Raw genomic sequence first — 11,783 nt, 5'->3', positions numbered from 1 at the left:
TTCTGTGCTTTCGTTGGTGGAGCCCGACGCCCGTTACTGTCGAATCCCGGCTAAGCCACGCCTCCACGCCGTTCATCCGGCCGAGAGAGGGCGTGTCCATTGTCCCGTCGGAAAATCCAGGCTGTGTCTTCTCGTGAGAATCGGGACCCGCTGGAGGACCGGAGCCGTGTGGGTGGAAGCGTGTTCCGCAGTTCCTTGGAGCCGGCGCACGCCGCGCCCCGCCTCCTCGGCCCGCAGGCTCTGCTCGAGTTCGCGGACGCGCGCGCGCGCACCCGTCAGAGCCTCGGTGTGGCCAGCGGGGACCGCGCGGGCAGAGGCTGGGCTGCTGAGGTACGAGGGGCGGAGCCCGAACCGCCGCCGCCGCCACTGCTGCTGCCGCCGCCGCCGCCTGAGAGAAGCATGTCTGCAACTCGAGCTAAGAAAGTGAAGATGGCCACCAAATCTTGCCCCGAGTGTGACCAACAGGTGGGCGCCGGGAGCCGGGCACCGAACACGCGGGCCAGCGGAGCGGGTGCGCGCGGGCAGGCGGCCGTTGCCCGTGGCGGTTGGCTGTGGAGAGGCCGCTTCGCCGGCGTCCCGGCGGCCGAGCGAGTGGGCCAGCCCTCGGGCTCCGTGGCCACCGCGGGAGCCCCGAACCGGCCCGGCCGAGCCGAGGGGTTGCCGGGGGAGCGCCCGGAGCCGCGGCCCGGCCGGTGTCCACCTGGCGGCGGTCAGACGGGCGAGTGTCTTGCCCTGTGGCTGGGCTGCGTGAGAGGGGGCGTGGGTTTATCCTGAGCCGACGGGGCGACCTGTCCGGAGCCTCCTCGAGGAGCCTGGCCGGCTCCGGTGACAGCGGCAGGAGTGTGGGGCAGCGGCCCAAGTGGACGAGAACGGTCCCTCAGCCCCCTGCTGCCCCGACGAGAGTGCCTGATGTGCAAACTCCCAAGTCAGGGCTCCTGGCTCCCAAATCCCCCTCCTGCCAGTCAGGGTTGCTTTGTTTCCATTTCAGATGTGTACGGTGGACCCCCCAAACTGTCCCCCCGCCACCTGGACGGATGCTTAAATGTGACAGTAAGGCCCACAGTGTAATAGTTATAAGTTTTGGCGAAATATGGAGTTTTCTTTCCTCTTAAAATATATTATTTTTGCCGTAAATAATCGTGAATCCTTTCTGTACATTGTTTTAAATGGAATATAATTGAATTACGTCCCCATTGAAGCCCTTGCTTTCTGGGCTCTCCTCACGTTCCCCTACCCGCCGCGGTATCCACTGTTAAAAATTTAGGATTTCTGCTTCCAGATCTTCTAAAAAATATGTATGTGGTTTTATGAATTTTAAATGACTGCTTTCCACACAGAATTAATGGTGTCACAGCTGTAATGTTTTAAATTTCATTTACTCTTTTAGTTTAAGAACGCCTCATTTTTCACCCGTTCCTCTAAAACCTTATAATCTAATGAGTTAAAACTCTCAGTTAAAGCATTAGTACTAGGGCCCTTGTTTCACGCCAACATGCTGATCTGGGTGTGTTTTTTCCTTTTCCACTGGGAGAATTTTTTCAAAATGACTACCTCTCTCCTCCCCCTTTCTTTTTTTTTTTTCTTTCTTTTTAAAATGAGTAATTTGAAATGGCTGAAGATTCTTTTAATGAGCTGATTATAGAGCATTCTTTAAGGAGCAAACTTAAAGATTGAGCAAATCTTTTAACAGAAAATGTTACATGTTTTATTTAGTGTCTTTTATGGGTAATGGTAGATGTACTGATTAGAGGAAGACTGTGCAAGGAAAATTATGGTTTATTGATTTTATGAATTTATTGAATATGCATTTTAAAAGCAGTTTAGCCATGTTTTCCAAACCAAAGTTAAATTTCCATTCTTACCATTGAACTAAATTTGTAAAATTCTGAAAAAATTGGACTTCTTTATTTAAGTCTCCTTGTCGAAGATTATTTCAATATTTAAATCATTTCCATTTGTTCCAATTAATTGTGCAGAATTCTAAGGTTTACATGGTATGCATTATGCATTCCAGTGTCTATAGGACATCAATTAGTGTGAATCATGACCTTGCAGTACCTGGCATAAAGTAACCTTAACCTGTTTTGAATATCCTGGTTGAAGAAAGAGGAAAGGATTGTAAACTTGTAGGAGTCTTTGTATCTGTTCATCAAAACGTGATCAGCATTTTATTTGGAAATACCGTATTTCATTTTGTTTGTTAACACACACAACCCTTCTCCCAGCTCCCGTAACAAAATACTGTAGATTGGGTAGCTCAAACAGCAGTAATTTATTTTGTTATAGTTCTGGAGGCTGGAAGCCCCAAAATCCTGGCAGAAAAGAGAGCTTTCTGATAGCTTTTCAAAGGACACTAATGCCATCATGAGGGCCCCACCCTCATGAACTCATCTAAACCTAATTATCTCATCTCCAAAAACCATTACATTGAGGAGTTGGGGCTTTAACAGATGAATTTATTGCTGGGATGTTTTTGGCGGGGTGGGGACACAATTCATTGCATAGCAAGCTACAACATAATTTAAAATGTTTATGTTGTCTTTTATTCTGAATACTTAAGATAACTAAGATAACTTAAATGATGACCAATTCAAATTTTGGTAATTCTTAAAAGCTATTCGTCTTTTACTAACTCAATCGAAGAAAATAATAGATTAATTTTAGCTTTCTAATTATTTGAAAGTACAGATTTCTTATAAATGAGAAAAATTATAACCCTGAAAGCCATTTTAAAAAAACTTAAAAAAAAAATACTGCTGTTATTCTAAGTTGCCTGGTTAACATTAAATTACAATTTAGATACAGTTTATAAGCATAAATGTAAAATCTTTAAAGTTTGAGGAAGTTGCCTCAGCTGAGTAGATTTACACATGTTCTGTATTTGTAAGTTTAAAAACAGGTACAGAGATCAGTAAACAAGAAAGACCTAGATTTTCAGTTGCTTTATAACATCCCCTTTTACATGCCTCTATTGAAAATATAGTTCTGAAACATCTAAACCACAATACTTTTCATTTTTAACGGGTTTCACATCCACTAATTCAAATTACTGAGCCATTTTGAGTATAGTAGTAGTCAAGATCCTTTTTATTTTTCTGGTGTCTTTGGTGTATGTTTCTGTTTTTGCATTTTTGTTTTCTTCTTTATTGGATCAGCTTTTTCCCCCTTTTTTGGAAAAAAGTTTTAGAAAATTTTATGTGACCTTTAGCAAATATGTCTGCTATAGGTAACTTTCCCCTTAGCAACAAATAATATAGATGTATTCTCCATAAAGTGGTTATTTTTTGAGCTTTTTTAAATCAGTGAAACAATATAGGGAGGGCCAGAATTTTGTCTCCATAAAGTGGTTATTTTTTGAGCTTTTTTAAATCAGTGAAACAATATAGGGAGGGCCAGAATTTTGTTTTGTGCAGTTTTTTTTAAAGCTTGTCTTACTTGTAAAACATGTGCAAACAATCCAAATACCTGTTTTTCAAGGAATAAATTGATTCACAAGCCATCAGTAAGCAAAACTGAATTTTTTTCTTCCATTTTAAAATCCTGAAAGTATAGCATTAGAACTTTCATTACTGTTGTTTTTGGCATTGCAACTGAAATTTGAAGGAAGTTTAGATTTTTAAAAAAAATCTAAATTATACAATAATTTAAAGAGACTAATATTACTGAAGTTGGCCACCCTGCTTAATAATTCTTTTTACAGGATCTGTGTTGTGGTGGTGGTTAGTTGGCTTTTTTCCAGGGTTGGTGTGAGGGAAAGGAACTTTCCATTTTCAAAAGGCCTTTAGGGTGATTTAGCTCAGGCACCTAAATGTTCCTTGCACATAAGATGCTTTCACTAAGGGATGTAAATCAGCCTATCGATTGTGTTAGTCATCTGAAAGCCAAATGTTAAATTTCTCATCTAACTGTAGCACTCTGTTATTTCTGGATTGGGTTGATGTATTTTTTGTGTATAAGACACAGAATTAAATTTCAATTTGTTGAGTTTCAGTAGCTGAAAGAAAATGGCTGTTGAGTAGCAAAGGATCTGTTGAATAAGAACATCGTGTTCTGTTGTTTTTTTGGGTAGCATTAACTTAAAACAATTTATATTACTGCGTATGCCCTTAATGATGTGTTTAAGTGTAAAGGAAATGAGTCAGTACCTTTGAGCTTGGTTTCTATGAAGATGTGAAATTTTAAAATGACAAAACTTATCTATTTTAGGCATATTTTTCACTAATAAGAAATGTAACATTACATTTTCTGCCATTTTTTGAAAGAATCTCATTATATTCTTGATAAAGGAACCTGTTAGACATACTAGAGTTTATTTTTGATTATTTTTGTAGAATTCATTGTTATTTTTCATGAGTACACAACAGAGTTCTTTCTTTAGTATTTTTACTGCAAAGAAAAGGAATTCTCCCCAAATTATGATTTAGCTTATTTAGATCAAATATTTATATTCTAGAATATGACGCATTCTGTACATAAATGGATGAAAGCTTTATAATCATAATTAAACTTTTACAGCAAATGGAATTTATCTTACAAACCGGAATTGTAATTACTATTTTGTGAGTACTTTTTGTTGAGATTAATTTCTGGTCCTTAGTGAATGTGTCCCCAGTCCAAGGAACATTAAGGTTAATATTAGTGAAACAATTGTAGAGGAAAATCTAAAACTTTTTTCAGTAATATTTGACTTAAAAAAAACATTTATATGAAATGGAGAAAGGAGCCTCTTGTAAAAATATTTTATAGATTTAGAAACAGAAGCCTGGAGAATTTAAGTGTTTTATCAAACTTCCTTCCTGGACCTGAGATTATTAAAATCCTAGATCTCAACTCCTGCTTTGTCCTACATTCTTTGTTGTTTATACTGTACTTTTGCCCCTCAAACTGGTTGTTGTAAACTATTTTGTTTTCCTGTCAGTAGTAATTGGCATCTTACCCTCTCATGTTGGAACCTGGGTTGTTTTCATTTCTTTACCCTCTGAAATGTCTTATAGATCTATCTTTTCTCTATTTCTAATCTCCTTATTCCAGTGGGGCCCTCAAAATGTTATGCTGGGATTACGTTAATGACTTCCCAACCATGCCCCCCCAATATATTATCAACTGCTGTTAAACTATTATCAACTGTTGTTAAACTAATATTTTAGGAAATGATACCTTTTTTCCAATATATTTTCCTTGGCTCTGATCGATCCTATTGTGGTTTTCTGTTGTTCACTTACATCAGCACACTTTTATTGTGTATTTGCTGTAGTCTTCGTGTTGTAATGCGTTAGTAGAATGTGAAGATGTAGAGGACCCAATACCTATCTCATCATTTATTGTAAGGAGGTGGGGTTTAAATAAACCCATGATTCCTATTTCAGGTAACTTATCATTCAGCTCAAGAAGCTAAATAAACACTAAGAAGTTTAACAACAGAAAAGTAGTAATAATAAATTGTGCTTTTTTTTTTTTGTCTGTAGGTTCCTGTTGCATGTAAATCATGTCCCTGTGGTTACATATTTATTAGCAGAAAACTTTTAAATGCAAAACACCCAGAAAAATCACCATCTTCTACAGGTAATTGTGAGAGTTTACCATATTTTTAGCTTTTCAATGTAGAAAATTAAAATTAGTTTTTGTGAATTTACTATTCAATTTTTGTTGAATTTAAATAAAATCTATTGAAGTATGTGTTTGGTTTTTATTAGCTATTGGAAATAGGCTTTATGACATTAATATGCCATTCATTCTAATTTAAATGTTAATTCACCAATGCTGGTAAAGCTTGTGACAGATTTTCTGTTTGTTTTTGGAGGATGAAGAGCCACTGAAGGGCTTAGGGAGTGACCTAATCTGATTTAAGAAAAATTTTTTTTAATGTTTAATAAAGGTATAATTGACATCCAATAAATTGCACATATTTGAAGTGTATCTTTGATAAGTTTTGTTTACACTAATCAAACAATTACCACAATGAAGATAATGAATATGTCCATCATTCCCGTAAGTTTTCTAGTTCCTCTCTGTGATCTAGCCATCTTATTTCCCCTTGCCTCAGATAACCACTGATCTGCTGTTACTGTTTTAGAACTTTGTATTATATAAATGGAATCATATAGTATGTACTGATTTGCCTGGCTGCTTTCACTGAGCATGATTTAAGATTCAGCCATATTGTTATATATGTCAATAAGAATTCATTCCTTTTTATTGTTTAGTTTTAATAGTATTCTTTGTGTGGATATGCCACAATTTGTTTATCTGTTTACTGCTTGATAGACATTTAGTTTTTCCCCTCATAATGCTGGTAAAATTTGTAACAACTTTAATTTTTTTTAAACTGGTGGCTGAAAAAATATACAACCCGATTTTGATGTGACTATAATTTTTAGACACATTGATTATTCTTTGTTATTCCCTGATATATCTAAAAATTTTTTTTGTTTGAATTTTATCTTCCCATTAATATAGACAGATTGGGTGTATTCAGTGGATATATTTATTAAAAATGAAATTTTGTCATCTTTGATAAAATAAAAGAAGTTTGTATGTTTTTGAACCCCAAATAACAGTATATTGATTACAGATGTATATGTGAGCACCTGCTGTATGCTAGGCACTGTTCTAAGCCTTGGGTCTAAAGTAGTGAATCAATCTACTCTCAAGGCAGGTTCACTGCTGTCATAGATCTTACTACATTCCTGTGGGCAGGAAATAGAGAACAAATAGGGAGAATATCAACTTGTAATAAATGCCTTGTAAGGAATTAAAATAGAGTGCTATGGTGTCTGACTGTAAGACTGCTTTTGGCTTAGTGATTGGGGGCTTCTCTGTTCAGTTCAGTCCAGTCAGTCAGTTGTGTCTGACTCTTTGTGACCCCATGTGACCCCATGGACTGTAGCACACCAGGCTTCCCTGTCCATCACCAACTCCCAAAGCCCACTCAAACTCATGTTCATCGCGTCGGTGATGCCATCCAACCATCTCATCCTCTGTTGTTCCCTCTTCCTCCCACCTTCAGGGAGGGGTCAGCATCAGGGTCTTTTCCAGTGAGTCGCTTCTTTGCATCAGGTAGACGAAGTATTGGAGTTTCAGCATCAGTCCTTCAAATGAATATTTAGGACTGATTTCCTTTAGGATTGACAGGCTGGATCTCCTTGCTGTCCAAGGGACTCTCAAGAGTCTTCTGCAACACCACAGTTGAAAAGCATCAATTCTTCAGTTCTCAGCTTTCTTTATAGTCCAGCTCTCATATCCATACATGACTACTGGAAAAACCATAGCTTTGACTAGACGAACCTTTGTGGGTAAAGTAATGTCTTTGCTTTTTAATACACACTCTGGGTTGGTCATGGCTTTTCTTCCAAGAAGCAAGCATCTTTTAATTTCATGGTTGCAGTCACCATCTACAGTGATTTTGGAGCCCAAAAAATAAGGTTTCTCACTGTTCCCATTGTTTCCCCATCTGTTTGTCAGGAAGTGATGGGACCAGATGCCATGATCTTAATTTTCTGAATGTTGAGTTTTAAGCCAACTTTTTCATTCTCCTCTTTCATTTTCATCAAGAGGCTCTCTAGTTCTTCTTTGCTTTCTGCCGTAAGGGTGGTGTCATCTGCATATCTGAGGTTATTGATATTTCTCCCGGCAGTCTTGACTCCAGCTTGTGCTTCATCCAGCCCAGTGTTTCTCATGATGTACTCTGCATATAAGTTTAAGCAGGGTGACAATAATAGGGCTTCTCTGAGAGGTGACATTTTAAGCTGAGACTGAATAGGAACACGGCAGCAGGGTAGTATCCATGAAGAAGACCATTCTTGACAGAAATTGCAATTGCAAAAATTCTAAGGTTGTTAAAAGTTCGATATATTTTAGGAACAGAAGGGCCTGCATGGTTGCAATGTAGACAGTAAAACCAGGAGAGTGTTTGAGATGAGGCCAGAGGGATAAGCAAGGGCCAGATTATTTAAGGCTTTTAAACTAGAGTAAGATTTTGGTTTTTGTTCTTACCATGTGAGAAGAAATTATCCCTGGGAGGTGGAATGAGGCTAGGGGACGGTGCCATGCTTTGATTTGCCTTTTAGAAAGATCATTCTGACTACTATATAGAGAATAGTTTGTGGGGTTACAAGATGGAAGTGAGCTCTTGAAGTATGTTAACTGAGTAAGGGCGCTGGATTAGACAAAGAATAGTTATAGTAGGAGATGATTCAAGGATTAATTATATTTATGTCTGTGGGAGGCCTGTTTATCCTAGGTCTATGGAGAGATGGGTGGAAAGTTGTTTATTTTTTTTTTTTAAGATTATTTCCTTCCTTCATTTTTTTAATAATTATATTTATTTTTAATTGATTTAGTGATTGCTTTAGAATATTGGTTTGATTTCTGTCATACAGCAAGATGAATTAACCGTAGGTGTATATATGTTCCCTCCCTCTTGAACCTCCTTCCCTCCCTACCCCACCCCTCTCGGTTGTTACAGAGCCCCAGTTTGAGTTCCCTGAGTCATACAACAAGTTTCCATTGGCTGTCTGTTTACATATGTTAGTGTATACGCTTCCGTGCTGCCCTCTCTATTCATCTCACCCTCTCCTTCCTCTCCCCTGCTCTTGTCCATAAGTCTGTTCTCTATGTCTGTGTCTCCATTATTGCCCTGCAAATAGTTTCATCAGTACCATCTTTATAGATTCCATATATATGCGTTAATATATGATATTTGTTTTTCTGCTTCTGACTTACTTCACTCTGTATAACAGGCTCATCCACCTCATTAGAACGGACTCAAATGCATTCCTGTTTATGGCTGAGAAGTATTCCATTGTATATATGTACCAGAGCTTCTTTGTTCATTCATCTGTTATTGGACATCTCTTGTGTCCTAGCTCTTGTAAATAGTGCTACAATGAACATTGAAATACATCTGGTTTTTTTTTGGTGTTGGTTTCCTCAGGGTATATGCCTAGAAGTGGTAATTGCTTGGTCGTATGGTAGTTTTATTCCTAGTTTTTTAAGGAATCAACATACTGTTTTCAGAAAGTTGTTTTAATTCCATTTCTGCCTCTGAGTTTGCTCCTTTTCAACATGCTAATGGATTTACTACTAATTCATTAGTTCTTAAAGACTGTTGCTGGATAGGGTTATATAGGATTGGGTTATATAGGCTTATATGGAGTCAGTTATATAGGAGAGAGCTTGTTAAAAATCGATTCCTGGTTCTTGCTTCCTAAGAGTTTGATTCAAGGAATGGAAACTCTGGAATGATTCACTCAGTAGATTTGCTGGGGAGGCATGTCAACTCATTTCTGAGTCTCCAAAATGAGTAAGACATGTCCATGCTGTTAGTGGGACAAGTATGTTTATTTTATTTATTTATTTATTTATTTTAATTTTAATTTTTTTCATTTATTTTTATTAGTTGGAGGCTAATTGCTTTACAATATTGTAGTGGATTTTGTCATACATTGACATGAATCAGCCATGGAGTTACATGTATTCCCCATCCTGATCCCCCCTCCCACCTCCCTCTCCATCCGATTCCTCTGGGTCTTCCCAGTGCACCAGGCCCGAGCACTTGTCTCATGCATCCAACCTGGGCTGGTGATCTGTTTCACCATAGATAATATACATGCTGTTCTCTCGAAACATCCCACCCTCGCCTTCTCCCACAGAGTCCAAAAGTCTGTTCTGTACATCTGTGTCTCTTTTTCTGTTTTGCATATAGGGTTATATCATTACCATCTTTCTAAATTCCATATATATGTGTTAGTATACTGTAATGGTCTTTATCTTTCTGCCTTACTTCACTCTGTATAATGGGCTCCAGTTTCATCCACCTCATTAGAACTGATTCAAATGAATTCTTTTTAACGGCTGAGTAATATTCCATGGTGTATATGTACCACAGCTTCCTTATCCATTCGTCTGCTGATGGGCATCTAGGTTGCTTCCATGTCCTGGCTATTATAAACAGTGCTGTGATGAACATTGGGGTACACGTGTCTCTTTCAGATCTGGTTTCCTCAGTGTGTATGCCCAGAAGTGGTATTGCTGGGTCATATGGTAGTTCTATTTCCAGTTTTTTAAGGAATCTCCACAGTGTTCTCCATAGTGTTTATTTTATTTTTATTCAACAAATATTTTTGAGATCCTTCTGTATACCAGTTATTCAGGTGAGAAATGAGGTAAGGTAGAAACGTAATGAGAACAGTGAAAAGGGTCAGATACTACAAGTGTTAAGAAGTTAGAATCAACTGAAGGAGAGGGAAGGCTTTAGAATGACTCCCAAATTTCTTATTGTGATTAGTGGTTAGAAAGGGAAGATAAAAGGGAAGACAAGTTTTGAGGGAAAGATGAAGAAACTAGATTTGGATATAGTTGTGAAATACCATCTCTGTAGACTTTTTTTTTTTTTCCCCCAGTTGGAGATATAATCTGAAGCTCAGGGAGTAGCCTTAACTAGAGATAAAGGTTTCAAATAATCATGGTTGTTGACATCATGGGAACGGATGAGCTAGTTTTACAGTCTATAGGGAAGGAAGAGAACTCTGGCAGACTCCAGTCTTTATGGGTAGAAGTAGGTAGGGAGGTCCTGTCAACTGAGAAAAAGTGTCAGCTGTAGGAGAACAACCAACAGTGGTTTTTACATGAGTCAGGGTGATAAGTGAGAAGCAATTCATTATTATTTTACATTTGGCATTTCCTAAGATTCTGTTGTTTCATAAATTAGAGTAGCCTTGTGGCCTTGAGGTGCAGATGAAACGTTGAAGCCTAGAAATCCTAGGGAGGAGGAAGAAGAAGAACCAGCAAAATAAACAGAAAGAATAGAAAGGACGGAGAAATATCAGGGATAGACTTTGCTATCTAACAGGCAAGTTGGGCCATGGAGTACAAAACAAAGCAGGGCAAAGGCTGACAGAGAACACACTGCTCATAGCAAACACCCTCTTCCAACAATAACAAGAGATGACTCTACACATGGATGTCACCAGATGGTCAATACTGAAATCACATTAATTATATTCTTTGCAGCTGCAGGTGGAGCAGCTCTATAGTCAGCAAAAACAGGACTGGGAGCTGACTGGCTCGATCATGAACTCCTTATTGTCAAATTCAGACTTAAATTGAAGAAAAGTAGGGAAAACCACTAGACCATTCAGGTATGACTTAAATCCCTTGTGATTATACAGTGGAAGTGACAAATAGATTCAAGAGATTAGATCTGATAGAGTGCCAGAAGAACTATGACAGAGCTTTGTAACATTGTAGAGGAGGTGGTGATCAAAACCATCCTCAAGAAAAAGAAATGGAAAAGGCAAAATGGTCGTCTGAGGACACCTTACAAATAGCTGAGAAAAGAAGAGAAATGAAAGGCAAAGGAGAAAAGGAAAGACACATGCAGAGTTGCAAAGAATAGCAAGGAGAGATAAGAACGCTTTCTTAAGTGAACAATGCAAAGAAATAGAGGAAAACAGTAGAATGGGAATGACTAGAGATCTCTTCAAAAAAGTTAGAGATAACAAGGGAACATTTCATGCAAAGATAGGACACGATAAAGGACAGAAATGGTATGGACCTAACAGAAGCAGAAAATATTAAGAAGAGGTGGCAAGAGTACATAGAAGAACTATACAAAAAAGATCTTAATGACCCGGACAACTGCGTTGGTGTGATCACTAACTGAGAGCCAGACATCCTGGAGTGTGAATGAAGTCAGGTGGGCCTTAGGAAGCATTAGTACAAACAAAGCTAGTGGAAGTGATGGAATTCCAGCTGAGCTATTTCAGACCCTAAAAGATGATGCT

General features: G+C 38.5%; 1 protein-coding gene across 1 annotated transcript in view; it reads left to right on the top strand.

Moving 5' to 3' along the window:
• The first annotated feature begins 261 nt into the window (after positions 1–261).
• Positions 262–11,783, top strand: part of C4H16orf87 (chromosome 4 C16orf87 homolog) — a 34,904-nt gene continuing 23,382 nt past the window's right edge. The window contains exons 1-2 of the mRNA XM_061138440.1: positions 262–465; positions 5,466–5,562. Of these exons, the coding sequence (XP_060994423.1) occupies positions 400–465; positions 5,466–5,562 (163 nt within the window). The 5' untranslated portion in view covers positions 262–399. The remainder of the gene's footprint in view (positions 466–5,465; positions 5,563–11,783) is intronic.

This window comes from Dama dama, chromosome 4 (assembly GCF_033118175.1).
Source record: "Dama dama isolate Ldn47 chromosome 4, ASM3311817v1, whole genome shotgun sequence".
NCBI classification, from domain to species: Eukaryota; Metazoa; Chordata; class Mammalia; order Artiodactyla; family Cervidae; genus Dama; species Dama dama.
This window is presented reverse-complemented; position numbering and strand designations above follow the sequence as displayed.